This window comes from Triturus cristatus, chromosome 5_1, assembly GCF_964204655.1.
Source record: "Triturus cristatus chromosome 5_1, aTriCri1.1, whole genome shotgun sequence".
Lineage (NCBI taxonomy): Eukaryota > Metazoa > Chordata > Amphibia > Caudata > Salamandridae > Triturus > Triturus cristatus.
In genome coordinates, this window is record NC_140587.1 from 941,735,128 (window position 1) to 941,750,465 (window position 15,338).

Consider the following 15,338-nt stretch of genomic DNA (forward strand, 5'->3'; position numbering starts at 1 on the left):
ACCTGGTCAGCCTATTCATGACCATTTCCCAGTATCCCCATATATCTGTGCAGGTCCATATCATGTGAAAGATAAAAGCATCTTTCATCCCACACTTGGTTCGTGCCTAGTTGGATTGGTCATAGTTGTTTTAACCATTTTGAGTTAAGCATGTCTGCTACAGAAAATTATATTTAGAGCAGACATTCCTAGAGACTCTGGCTACTAATTCCCTCGAGTCAACACAGTCTACATCAGGCAGGGGTATCTGGATGACTGCCTCCCATCTTGCCTTGAGTTCTTGCGATCACAAGGAGGCTCTCTCATTAATGGTCTTGTAAACAATTGTGATAGCTATGTACCCTTTGCTCTTACTGCCTAGAGTGTTTTGTCAGTGGATGGCTTTTCGCCTTAATATGCCCATATAATGCAAATTATATTCCAATTAGATGCAGTTTGAAAATTGACCCACAGGTAAATTGTGGGCTGAGCAGAAATCTGCAAATGTCATGAGAATGTCTTTTATGTGTAGTTGGTCAGTCTGAATAATTCCTGTCTCTGAACAGCGGTTTTGGAGGTTTTGCCCTAAAATCACTCCCAGTGCAGGTTTGACTATAGTGGTATTTCCTTTAAAGGCAGTAGGCCCCATATTACAGCTGCAGTTGCTATTGTCGCCAGTGCTCCAGCCATATACGTTGCCTCAAATGTAGGGGGTATCACAAGCACCTCACTAGCCATTGGTTTGTGAGGTAATAGCCCTCAAGATCAGGGACTTCTGGCCCTTGCCTCAATTTGGGTATTTCTAATTTTTTCATGGCCAACCACTTCTCCTCATTTCTGCATATGATGTTTGACAGTAGAGTGTCTGCATCTCCAAAGAATGTTACAGGAAGGGATAGGGTTTTTTTCCACAAAATAATAGAGTTGTCTTGGAAGCAATGTCAGCTTAGTTAATGTTACTCTGCTAAAAACAGATATAAGGAGGTATTTCCAGAACAGTGCCAAACCTCAGAGTGCAGATATTATTCTCCCTTAGCTGCAGTCTATCACCGTGCTTGACTCTCTGTAGATCAAAAACTCCTAGATAATTAAAAGTGTGTAGTGTCCATTACCAACCAGCCTTGGTCACATTTAACAGAGTTTATGTCGTGATGTCCCCTGACGGGAATAGGTAGGACTTGACTCAGTTCATAAAGAGTCCTAAAAGCCACTCAAACATTTTAAGCATTTGTAGAAGGTTTAAGTTCTATCTGTGGATCAGACAGTTATAGGAGCACACTGTTGGCATAAAGTGCAATTTTATGGGTAGTGTGGAATAGTGATATCTCTTTGCAATCTGGTGTTCTATGTACCAACCCAGCCCACGGTTCCATGACCCGTATTGAGACCAAAGGTGATAAGGGAGAGCCCTGACTTGTGCTACATTGTATCAGTCAACTATCAGACACTGTCCCTTCCATCTTTACCCTTGCCATCCAGAGGGGTAGAGCAACCTCAGCCATGTCTAAATCTGATCCCTGAATTTAATATGCCTCACAGTACTGTGAATATGTTCCCAATTGATAGAGTCAACACTTTTTTGCGGTCTATTGAGGCCATTGTGGAAGCCAGAATACCCTCAGGTTGATCACTGAATATGTGAACAAGTTGTTGCGAGTAAGGAGAAGTACGTCTGTCAAGGACAAAGCCAGATTAGTCTAGGTGCACCAGCAATGGGAGGACCAATCACAGCCTGACCACCAGCCCTTTACCCAGTATTTTAAAGTACCTGTTTAGCAGGGATAGAGGGTGGCATGAACAAACATCTAATTTATGTTTGTCCGGTTGAGGGACCACCACTAATAGCGCTTCCTTGGTCATCAGGGGGAGAAACACCCCTAATCTATGGGGCTATCATCTAATTCTAGAAGGTGTGGTACAATCAATGATGTATATTCAATTTAGGACTCAGTCCGTAGACAGTCTGTGCATGGTGTTTTGCCTCATTCAGTGATTGGATGGTATTTTAAAATGTGCCCTCTGTAAGTGAGACAACTACTATTTCTATGTGCTCCACTGAGAGCATAGTGAGCTGGGCTTCCTTTAGGAATATCCTTATGCCTTCAGCTAGTCCCACCGGTGGGGCAATGTATAAAAGTGAATAACAGTAACAATAGATCTCATTGGCCTCCATTTGTGTGCCTTTAATTTCCCCCATAATGTTATGTATCAGTGTCATGGGTGAATCTGTATAGACTACTTTTCACAATTCTTGCAAGTAAGCAAAGGAGCAAGTAGAAGCAGGGTAGATGTGTGTTGAACATCAATATTTACCATGAAGCACATATAGAGCTAGTATTTAGTCCCAGTTCTGAATATTAGTAATTGTTAAATCACTTCCTGGGTCAATTTAGTAACTAAATCAGATTCCGCATTAGAGGGGTGATAGGTTGAACCGTAACCTAAGGCGCTGGAGAAGGTCATGGGATCCGAACCTTCAAGGTTGGTTCTGACGTGGTGAGTCTTTTGGCCTTTCCTAACCATCAGACTTATCTGTGATGTTCCCGGTGTAGAAAGAGGGAGTTACAGGATCTAGAAGCACTGTCTGAAAAGGATTGTCTAAGGTTCCATATGATGTGAAGCAGTGGCCAAAGTTCCCGACTCGGGAGCTGAGGATCTCGGCAGTCGGCTCAACATCCCTTGATTTGGGCAAATCATCTAAACTCCCCCGTGCCCGGGGACAACGCCTGGATACCCCCATGGATGACAAACCATGCTATATAAATCTACAAATTACAATTAAGGTTTGAATGAAGGTGTTTCCAGGATGAGAGAACTCTTCCTCTTGTTTGTCTTCAGTCTCCTGAGATGGATAAGAGGTCTGCTAAGTAGCCAGGTGTGCTGTGAGGTAGGGCTTCGTAGGTATAAATACATATTTTTAACTTGCCTATTGCCTCTAGTGGAAGTCAATGAGGTTGTCTCAGGATTGGAAAGATGTATTTGAAAACAACCCACGTTCTTTCACGTCTTTAGATAATTTTAAGATTAGCAGGAATCATTAATTGTTCTAAGTAAAATTTTCCACCTGGAACCACTTGCCGCTATTTAATGGGTTAATTGTTAAGGCTCAGTATGGCTCGAGGACGACATCCGTCACCCCACCTCTCCTGCATCAGCAGAGGTCATGGAAGTTCATGGGTGTGCTTGTGCATGCAGTCTAGCCGCGGTTATGTAGACAAGAACACAATATGATCTAGAGATAACTGGGAGCCCATTAAACATCTACACAATTACTCACTGAATGGCGTTCATGTTCCAGGTGCAAACAAAAGCTGGTAACGACTCCCAATTCAAAAGGCACGTTTTACAGTTGTTTCCTGAAACAAAAACATCTGTGCATCAATGAAAGAGGCAAATTAAGGTAATTGCTCACAAGGCATGCGTAATTTCCAGAACATTAAGTTTACGTTTAAAAACAATTTGTTTAAGAACAATTTAGTTTGAGAACATGAACGGTTTTACTTGTTTATCCAAGCCTCACACGCACCATTATAGTTATTTATTTATCTATGTACTTATGTTTTTTTAGTGGCTTCCATAGGATGAACTCCTGCCCGGGTTTCCTAGCTCTGTGTAAGACTTTTAGTATAACAAGCACAGAAGAAGCATATGGACAGTGGAACAACAGTTAGAGGGCAGCATTAACAGACCCGATTATCTGACTGGGATACAGCAAAAGTGTAAAACAAAGGTCTTCAAACTTTTTGATGCCAAGACCCCCTTGTCATACATTTTTAGGCGTAAGGACCCCCTTCAGACAAAAATTTATAGAACCTTGCACTCCTCATCATCGACAACTATTGACAACCATAAACGCCCCCAATTCCCACAGCAAATAATTTTTACGATGGGAAAGAATATTAAACAGTGTTTAGCAAACCAAAGGTCAGTGAGCGTGGGGGTGTAGTCAAAGGTATAGCTAAAAACAAAGGGCCTAATTTATGAGGAATTGGTGTAGGGCAGCGCCGCCAGTTGGCTTGCCGCACTGTCCTATGCCAATGTCAAAGGGTAGGAATGCATGGCATTTATGAAATACGGTGCATTCCTGTCCTTTTACCTTGCTTTGGTGCACAAATTGCTGCCTAGCACCAACATAGGCAGGATTGTTTTTATACAGGAAGGGGCACCTTCCTTCACAAAAACAATCCCAAGAGGCGTTTTCCTATTTCTATGTGAGCAGCAGAATGCAGCACACATGGAAAGAAGAAAAAACGAGGAGAAATGAAAACATTTCTCCTCGTTACGCCTCCCCTGGGAAGGCGTCCGCTTTTGGAGCTGCCCCAGGTTTACGTGATTTTGTAAATATGGGGCAGCAACAAAATCCATGGGTTTTGCGTGGGAACCCCCACGCGAAGCCCATGGAACACCTCCGTGGCGCAGAGTAAGGCAACACAGTGACTTGCACTGCTATGTCTTACTCCATATCTATGAGGCCAGGCAAAGCCATGCAGGGTGAATCACTTGCAACACCAGAGCATAAAAAAGTGATGCTCTGGCGATGCAAGCTTCTCATAAATGAGCATCAAAATATTCTGTACTTTTTTTAGGTCTTTCACCATCAGATATCTACATATAAAATAAGGGGCAGTGTAAATGAAAAATAAATTTAAAAAGTGGGAAATGCATTGTAGTACACTATGAAACCTTTATTAGTTAATGCATTGCAGAGGTCTGTGTGTAACCAGAGAGCCTCAGAATTAAATTTGAATGCTGCAGTGAAGAATAATGACTTGTGTATTTTTAGTGCTACAGGGTCACAGCCTATGACGGGAAGCACTGTGAATATGTGTCATTATTTTATACTTACATTACACACATTGTAAGATAGAATTCTGCAAATGTGCAAATAGTTTTACGGTAAAATGGTGCTTCCAAAATGTAGATTTTAGTAATACCAGAGTGTATACAATGCAATTTTTGTTTCTTTACACAACTTTCCCTTCAACACCACTTTAAGGCACTAAGAGCTGTGTAAATGCAGTTAAAATTAAAAGCAAGCACTATCCAGCCCAGTTGTTAACTCTTTGCGCTTCCACTCAAAAAACCAAATCATTGTCAACACAAACCTTGGAGTGATTTGATCAATTAAAGCAAGAACCGCTCCCAAGCATCCTTTAAACTTGCAGATTAACCGATCGGCACATTTCATTCAGACAAGCAGCTGATAACGATCTAAATTAGCTGTCCCAGGACGGCTGTTTTTTTCCAAAAGGAAAGCAAACGCTTTGGATTGCAGGGACAAGTGAAGCTGGGGAATGCACGACCCCCTTCCCAGGACTTCACGGCCCCCTGGGGGTTGTACCCCACAGATTAAAGACCTCTGGTGTAATAGGATGAGAAGAGCCATAGGGTGAAACAATTTCAGAGAGCTTTGTTATAAAAAGTGTAGAAGATGTTATGAAGTAGATAAACATTTTGACTGACACATAAAACCGATTATGACATATTTGAGGAAAAGATGACAAACGTGCACCAACTGTGCTAACTATATGTTGAAGAAAACATGAGAAAATCTTGGGAAGGTTTAGTTGCTGCATGAGAAAAGCATGCAGATGGGAGTAAATTAGTCATTTGAATAACATAGACTGTACTCCATTTACTAGCATTGGTGTTTCTTTTCCAAACATAATAGAAGATATTAAGAGATAAATTCACAGATTTAGGACATTTTCTCCTTTACAATTATGAAATAATAATGTGTGTCGATTATTAATGAAAACATAATGTAAGCTAGATGACATTATGGCCCTGATTTTGATGTTGGTCGGAATGCCTCCGACTGCGACATCTTCGGTTTTAATTCCGACTGGCGTATTACAAATACGGCAGTCAGAATTAAAACCGACCGGTCATTCGGTCTGGCTTCCGACCACAAGGAACCCATCGGCCAGTCGGAACCCACACGTAATCCCTTAAGGACTGCGTTTCTACTGTCAGAATTGCGATGTCAGTTTCCCACAGGCTTTTCATGTCGGGCTTTTCGACATGAAAAGCCTGTCGGAAAGCGACTTTGGGGGGGGGATTAGCAGGGCCCCCTTGCAACAGTGGTCTCTGTGTGGTTGGGGGGCTGGGGGCACATATGGTGCCCCCCTGTTAATCCCCGCATCCGGTGCAGGGATTAACAAAAACTCCCATTTCTCTATAGGAGCTTGTGCTGCGGTTGGTTTCCGACCACAGCACAAGCTCCTATACAGAAATGGGAGTGTGACTGCACCATATGCTGTCGGATCCTAATACCGAAAAAGTGTCGGGCGAACGTGAGTCTGCCAGACATCATAATAAGACCCTATGAGTGCATATAGGAGTCTCATTCTAAAACTTCCATGTTTTGCGCATATGTGAAATTGTGCACCAAGTGAGAAAGGAGAAAGGGGTGCCGCATGTTTATTCTAACTCCAAATGCTGGGAAATTTTCAGGGTATAGTCTTCATACATGTATGAAATGAATTATTAGAAACGATATTAATAATTTATATTTTGAAATAATTGTATATGTTGATACTTTGAAAATGCAGTATTGTGTCCTCGTTACATGCGCCATTTACAATGAAACTAAAATGCTTCATGAGTGCAAATAAATTGAAAGAAATATATAATGTCCTAAAGGTTATTAATGAAATGTATATATTCTATTATATTATATTCTGTATTTCATGAGCCAAATTCAATTTGGGCCTGCTTTTTTCCTTATTTTGCTTGATTCTGTTCTCACGGAAAGGCTTTGTAAACTTGCAATGTGAAGAGAAACTATGGCTCATTGGGAGAGTTCCCATTCGCATGCTAGGGCTGGTTGCAACAATTTCGATGCTTTGGGAAGGGAAACTGTCGTCTTGAACTGACCCATGCATTTTTGCAAAAAAGACTATTGTTCAAAAGAAATAAACACTGGATGGTTCAGCAACTTACGTAATGATCACCACGTTTTTGCTATAATATGTGTCTTCTTTATGCTGCATGGCAATCTCCCTATACGAACTGACCAATGGATTGAGTGGTCTAACCAGATGAGGTGACCCCAGAGGGGTCATCTCAGAACTTGGGGGTTATGTTATATGTTAATGTGACAAACAGTTATATGCTCTTGCACATGCACTCTTGGAGAAACATCACTTCTCCTTGCCTTTTTGGAACTTCCTTCCGGTCTCTACTGTCTTTCCTCGGTTGACGCATAGGCTGTGTGCGCTATTCACAGAATTCTTTCCCTATCCTTGGAGAGTTCCTTTGAACTGTCATGGTTCATGTCCCATCCTGAACTTCCCTGTGCTTTGATAATTCAAATCCAGTCTAAAATCGATCTGTTTAATCACACTTTTGAATTAGAGGCCTGATATTGATGTAATTACTTCTTTAATGATTATGATAAAACTAACCATCCTCAAATCCTGTTTCTGTCTCTCCATCATTTGTCTCCAATAATTGATTGTGCATTCCAATTGGGTTGTCAATAGTAGGAGGGGATTCAAATAGAGAGATTTCTGGACCGCAGATACCGATGTTATAATTCTGCATAGCTTTAACTGAATTGTTGGTTTGTATGATCTTTTTTAGACTGATTTTCTTCAAGATATTTGGTCTAGCAGTATTAATACTTTATTTGTATAGCTTAGTTCTGAGGGTTATATATATATTTGAATCTAATTACGAGTTTGTAGGTCAGTTACGCAATTCCTGGCTCTCATTGGATAACTGCAGTCGAGGCAATTTGTAAACTGATAAAGATAGATTTGATTAAAAAAGGGCCCAGTGATGCTACAGCAGTAATTCTGGTATCAGGGGATGGTTTATCCATCCTATGAAGTGAGGATATAGGGGTTCTCTACTGAGATCCACATTGAAATTCCCTGTCCAAAGATTGCCCATCCCCGCTCAAACTCAGAGCTCATGTTCGGTTGCAGGAGACCAAGAGCCGGTACCGACGGGGGAGTACGACAAAGACAGTTTGAAACAGTGGTGTGAGTATCAATAGGGTTGCGCGTTGCAAATGCTTAAGATTAGATTGCAGTAATGTGAGGTTATGCAAAGGGGTTAGAGTCCACATTTGAGTGCTGTGCTTTATGCAGAAAAGTTGAAGTTACTATCGGGTCCGTCGCGACCTAAGATCCCGGGACATAGACCTACAGGTGGTCTCAATGTGGCATAAGCTGGGTACGTTGTCTGATGTGTTTTGAAGGTGCTGTTCGTGAGACGTCGTCAGCAGTACCACCGAGAGAAGGCAATATTCTTTGTGTGAGTGAGGGATACAGTTGTTACGGTTGCTCTCATTGCACAGGAAGGAATTGCGACAACCTGAGTGAGGTTGCACAGGTCGAGGCATCACTTGAAGGTTATGTAAATTAGATCAGTTTTTGAAATAGCTTGTATTGTGTGAACAGTTTTGCTTAGAGAAAATGCACATGAAGGATTGCAGAGGAGGGGTAGCCGCTGCGAGGAGTGAGATTGATATCAAAGTGTGCTGCGCTGGTATTGGTTGGTTGGTGAAAAATCGCGCTGTGATAAGGTGACTACGTCACCATGTGTCGTGCTGATATTGGTCATGAAGGAGCTAAACAAGGAAGTGGAAGAGAAATCAGTTGAGGAGAGTTATTTGTGAAGGGCAATTTTGATAATTTAGCGACACAATAAACAGTTTGAAAAATCTGTAGAGCTTGATGCAGGGGGATACACCCATACCCACTTGAGGAGGGGTAAAAATATCCCTTGTGGGTACACCAGCATGATATATGTCACAAGAGAGAGTGCATCACACATGTATATGGCTGAAAAATTGGATTAAATAAACTGAGAATGATGGACCATTAGCTTTCCCAAAAATACGGAACAGTTAATGTTAGAATTCTTGAACATTTTAGGAGACAGCTATATGAGATTAAACCACCTCCGAGGTCCATGCAATTCGACGCGCTTAGTAAATGGGAACATATCACCCATCAAAAAGGAGAATCGGAAAAACCAGGGAAAGTATATGAATACTTTAAACCGATATGTCGAGGCTAGATGGGATGCACAACAGAAAGCTTGGAGAACAGATACAGCAGAGGGAACTATAATTAATCCTGTAATATGTGGAGAGAAAAAGGATTGAGAGAAGCATAAGAAAAGAAAAAACATCTTGAAGAGCCAAAAACACTAGCCCCGGCTGGAGATAGTGATCATGAATTTAACAATGAATTCTGAAATAAAGTATTGCTGAATTGTCCACCACCTTATAATGAAGATCAACCTAGAGCCTAGCAAATTCTTATTTGGGAGAGATTCTTGATGTACCTGCTGTGCCCATAGATCCAGTTCCACACACCCCTTTCACACTAGTGGATGGAAACATAGGGATACCTGATGTAACTAACCACATTGTTTTAAATGCACCAGATGTTTTGACTGTCCCAGTGACTATAGGTCCTGTAGTTCCCTTGTATCAGCCTGGGAGTCAAGGAAAGCATGTGAAGCACTGATTCGAGTGCACATTACACTCAGAGCCAAAGCACAGGTGCACCACTCAAAGACAACTTTTATCAAAAAAGGACAATTTTTTCGTCCAAATCCAATAAAAAATGTTCTTACATTTATTCTTTTTTCTTTCTCTTTTATTGTTTCATTTTCATTTCGCGTTGATGAAACAGCGTTCAACACACAGAACAGCCGACGCGTTTCGTCCCCTTAATAGGACGTTCGCATTGCTGATACGTGCTATTGAACTCGTGCCAGCGGTCACAGCCTCATTGTGGCTGTCGTTTTCCTGCCTTATTGGGTTGTATTACTTATGGTGTTCGCAATTGGACATCTGCTTGGCCTAGATTCATTATAGGTGTATCGGTTCTTATAAGCACGTCGGTATATCCCTTATCAGGGGGTGTCACTCACCTGCCCACCAGGTTTTGGTGTGACCGATGTGAAAGCCCTGAAGAAGTCCCTCAAGGGGACGAAACGCGTCGGCTGTTCTGTGTGTTGAACGCTGTTTCATCAACGCGAAATGAAAATGAAACAATAAAAGAGAAAGAAAAAATAATTAATTTAAAACCTTTTTTTATTGGATTTGGACGTAAAAATTGTCCTTTTTTGATAAAAGTTGTCTTTGAGTGGTGCACCTGTGCTTTGGCTCTGAATTGTTAAGTTCCTGTTGGAATAAGCACTGTGATGGTGGGTACTATTCAGTGTGCACACAGATCCCATTAAGCATAGAAGGAACATTGCGCAAGGAGTATAAAAACAGGTTAGGTGCTGTTAATTAGAAGGTTCCACTGTCAGTACTTTCTTCTTTTTATGCACATTCCACTCAATTACATTCTTCTAGCGGAAGGTCAGGACAGGCCCATATTTTCTATGTACCTAAGAATGGTATAGTAACTCCACCGCGGGTAACATAGAATACCACAGGAAATACTTTTCCAATGAGAATGCCAGACTCTGACGTGTCCTTTTTGCATTCTACACCTTCCGCAAGAACGGAAGGTCATCATGAGAATTTACTAGGGAATACAACTGAAGAGCAAACAGGTCCTACTTATTCCTGCTAATAATACAGGTACTGGAATTAATGGAACAAATGCACTGAAAACAAGAAAAGATAGGTCTCTTGATGTTGCGAGACTCAAGGTGAAATTAAAGAAAATGATTATAGGAACCACAAGCCCTAGAATTGATTTCAGTGACAGAGATATTGAAAACAGGAGACCTCCAGGAATGAGGTTACAGATTAAAGAATTACTGGCTATCCTCATGAAATGGGGAGAGCTAGAAAAGTGGGAAGTTCAATGGGCCAATAAGAAGGAAACGTGAAAGGTTACTATGCAAATGTTCCTGGTCATCAAAGATGATGGGGGTGAGGGAGTGAGTAGGCTTTCTATGAGAGAGGTACCTAGGCGGGATTTGTACATGTGCCTTGGACCAGACGAGACATATTGTACTTTACAAATGAGTTCCCAAAATTGAGAGAAAATCCTGTAGAATGGTACAAATAAGTTGAATGGTTTCTGAAGGATGTGAAGGTTTTGCTGAAATATTTGGATACCTTATTTGACATTGTGGTACTGAGTGATTTGTGGACAGAGTGTAAAATTGCTGCAATTGGCCTGACAGAACAAGCTAGGAATGCTCACAAAGGTGCTCCATCTCCTGAGGTGATGAAGAAACATAACCAAACCATTACCTATTTGAAGAGGAAAATTTCCCTTAAAGAAATTGATTGGGTAAAAATTAACAGGACAACTCAAAAATTGAAGGAAACAGTTCATGCTTACTTTGAGAGGTTATTGCAGGCATTCAACCAGTACAGTGGAATGGAGAATGTGTCCAAAAAGAGTATGGGACATTTTGTTTATCGGTTTGTGTATGGATTGAGACCTGAGAATAGCAGTATGATTCAGCAGCATTTAATTTGTTGGCAGAGTAAGCCAATAGATGAAATCCTTCATTATGTAAAATATTGTGGGGATGAAATTGAATTAAAGTACAAGAGACTCAGTGAAAAACTAATGATTGCTCAAATAAAAGCAGTCCAGAAGGCTCAAGGTGGAACAGGTGCTGTTTCCATTTTTGTTGTGCAGGGAGGTTATCAAAAGACCCCCAACGATGCGAGGGTAGGTGGAGGGCAACTGCAGGGTATGAATCCCCAAGGAAGAGGTTGTGGTGTTTGAATTGATGTATTGGAGAGGACTAATGTCACATTTGCAGCAAGCTAGGGCATTGGGAGTGTTAATGCTGATTTAGTCCGATTTATCAAGGAAATGGGGAACAGATTCAGAATAATCCACAGTCACAGGGAGATGGCATGGTACAGACTCAACAGGTTCACAGACAGAGATATCAAACACAAATGTGCCTGAGTCCCAATGCCCCAACTGAATGGTCAGGTCCAGAAATACAATTCCAATAAAGGATTTCATGCAGATGCAGAATCCCACGCAAATCAGAATGTCTCTCAGCAATACTATTTGATTCAAATAGATGATGCAGACTCAGACCTGTCACAATGATGGTGCCGGAGAGAGGAGGAGGACTGGTGGTTGCACATCCATAGATGAAGACCAGAGTAGTTCCTATATGGACGGTGGAAGGACCATGGTGCAAGGGTGCCTGCATTGGGGGGGATGATGTTTTTGTTCAGGAAGGAAAACCTTCCTGCACATAAACAATCACAAGAGGCTTTTTCCTTTTTCTATGTGTGCTGCATTCTGCTGCACATATAGAAAAAGGAAAAACAAAGATAAATAAAGACATTTCTCCTCGTTGTGCCTCCCTTACGCCTCCCCTGGGGAGGCATATGTTTTTGGCTGCCTCAGATTTACGATTTCTTGTAAATCTGGGGCAGTGTGAAAAGCCATGGATGTTGCTGGGACCGCCTCCAGCAACACCTGTGGAATACCCCTTTAATGCACAAAACTGCGTTGAAGGGAACCATATTTGTGAGGCAGCATTAAGGCCAAAAAAAGTGGCTTAACGCTGCCTTGTAAATATGGAGCAGGCTCCTGAGCCACAGAACGTAACAAAAAGTGACGTTCTGGCAGCATAAGGGGCCTCATTAATGAGGCTCTGTATTTCCAGAGATTTGGGATTTTACAGGAAAATATATTGGTCTAATCAAAGGTGTGGCTCCATTAAAAATTACTGTGAAGCCTAAGGCTGAATTTCCATGAACCCTGCAATACAATTTGAGTCCAGAATCCATTGCAGGGACACCTTTGATTGATTCAATGATTGGGCAAGCAATCCTGAAAGAAATAATGGGAAGTCCATGTAACTCTCCTATTATGGGTTTGCAAACACCCAAAGGTAAATACCAGATTGTTAAGGATTTGCGCAAAATTAACCACATTGTCAACCTATGTTGTCCTGTGGTACTGAATCCAGAAGTGATTTTATTCCAGATTCCATGTCAAGTTGAGTGGTTTTCTGTCATTGATTTGTATCAAGCCTTCTTTTCTATTCCGTTGCACGAGGACAGTCAGTATTGTTTTGCTTTCTGGTTCTGCAGTAGTGTTTTGGCATGGTGCCGAGTTCCACAAGGGTATACGGAAAGCCCCTCAATAGTCAATCAGATCTTGAAGAAGAATTTGAAATCTTTAGAGATGCCAAATCATTCTGTCCTCGTCCAGTACATTGACGACTTGCTGGTAGTGTCAAGTACTCAGGAGGCTTGCACATGTGAAACTATCACTGTACTGAATCATTTGGCTGTAAATGAACATAAGGTGTCACCTTCTAAAATGCAATTTTACAAGAGGGATATTCTGTATCTTGGACAATACATTGCGAAAGGAGCAAGGAAAGTGGCTCAAGACAGGACCACTGCGATTCTGAACATGAGTACGCCAAGTACTCAAAAGGAAGTCTGCATGTTTTAAGAAGTGGTTGGCTACTGTTGACATTGGATCCCCAATTTCTCTTTGACAGCAAAACCTCTTCAGAGGCTTACCCACAAAGATGTGTCAGATCCAGGACCTTGGGGTGACGAATGCATGCACTCTTTTAATGAACAGCTAGAGAGTCTTTGTCGAGCTCCAGCTCTGGGTATGCCCGACTACAACTAAAGCCTTCTCTGTTTTGCAGTGAGCACGTAGGTTGCACATGTCAGTGGTAGCTCAAATGCATGGTAGACCTGTGGCATATTTATCAGCTACATTGAACCCATAGCTGCTGCATTGTTTGATGCCTTAAAGCTGTTGCTGCAACTTGTATGAGAATGGAACAAAGTGAGAGCATTGTCATGGGACATCAGTTGAAAGTGCATATGTCTCATTCTGTCAAGATCTTGCTAACTCGCACTTGAACGTGACATCTCACTAGCAGCCCTCTCACAAAGTATGAACAGGTTATTTTTGGAGCAGAAAACGATACTCAGAAAAGATGTAAGAGGCTGCGACTTTGATGTCTTTGCCTGGAGATGAGATAGTGTTTGATGAAGCCGACCATGGTTGCCTGGATGTGACTGAGTTGTGCACAAAGCCCAGGCCAGACGTTCTAGACACTCTGTTGTCTGAATCTGATCATATACTATCTTGTTTGCATGATGCAGAGGGAAACCTGAAAGCTGTGTACGCTGTATGCATGGTTGCAGGTGTGGTTGAGGCTTCTTGGTTGTATGGTTTATACTCTGCACAAGTTGCTGAGTTGGTTGTCTTGACGTAAGCATGCAATTTATCTGACAAATTGAGAGTTACCATCTTCACCGATAGTCAGTACGGGTTTGGCGTCGTACATGAATTCGGGCAGCTTGGATTCATGACCTCGCCAGAATCCCCCATTCGAAATGGGGAAAGCGTGAAGAAACCTTTGATGTAATTGCAAATGCCTGCCCAAAATTACGTGCTGAAGTGCAGAGCCCATTGGTAGGTCAATGATAGTATCACAGTCAGCAACTGTTATGCAGATGAGACTGCACGCTAATGCGTTCTAAATTCTTACACCTTCAATGGAGATCCCCTTCGAAAGAACTCTGATGTCACTGAGTGTAGACTATTGTTGTCAACAGTTGAGACCTGGGAGGAAGTGAAGGCATAACAGGATGAGGTACCAGAAGTAGAGAGACAGGGATGGGTAAGAACAGGTTGTATCAAAAAACAAAAGCATGAGGTCTGGGTATGTTTTTGCTAAAGGAGCATTGTTCTAACGTTTCAAACACTGGATTGCTTAAGGACTGCATATTTGTCCCACCTATATCTCTGAAATTTGTGTCTTCTTTATGTCGCCTGACACTCATCCTATACAAACTGACCAATGGGCTGAGTGGTCTGACCAGATGTGGTGATTCCAGGCAGTGTCGCCCCCGGAACTTCAAGAATATAATGATGCCCGATTTAACAGTGAGGAAGACTATTGTTTCGCTTTCTGCCTGACTGGAGCTAGCATTCCTAATGGTGATGGATTCTTTGCGGAACTTTCCTTTGCAATCTTGATTTGCCCGATGTGGACGCACCTGGCTTCCTTTACGAACTGACGCATACGCTGTGTATGTTGAGTGGTTTCTTCCATTCTGGAAGACTGCATGAACTGGAATGTTTCATGTCTCTTCCTGAACTCTTGAGCTTTGGTATCCTGTTTTAATACTATATTAGAATCTGACTAAAACTGTCTTTTTATTTGCTGTTGATGCACCATATTTATCTTAAATTCTTCTAAACTAAACTGAATTATCATAACGACTCAGCTATCATGATTGTGTCTCTTTAATTTAGTGTGCATTCCTAATTTGGGACTAATTACTAGAGGAGATCATATTAGAGAGATTTCAGCTCATCAAATACTAATTCTGTTATTCTGTATCGCTTTGACTAAACTCTTTATGTGTAGATTCTGGCTCGCCTACGTTTCTTCAGGAAATTTGGGCT

General features: G+C 41.7%; 1 protein-coding gene across 1 annotated transcript in view; it reads right to left on the minus strand.

Moving 5' to 3' along the window:
- ARHGAP28 (Rho GTPase activating protein 28) overlaps nt 1-15,338 on the minus strand; it is a 1,146,988-nt gene that overhangs the window by 699,141 nt on the left and 432,509 nt on the right. Inside the window, exon 3 of the mRNA XM_085606002.1 lies at nt 3,257-3,335. Within this exon, the coding sequence (XP_085462128.1) occupies nt 3,257-3,270 (14 nt within the window). The 5' untranslated portion in view covers nt 3,271-3,335. The remainder of the gene's footprint in view (nt 1-3,256; nt 3,336-15,338) is intronic.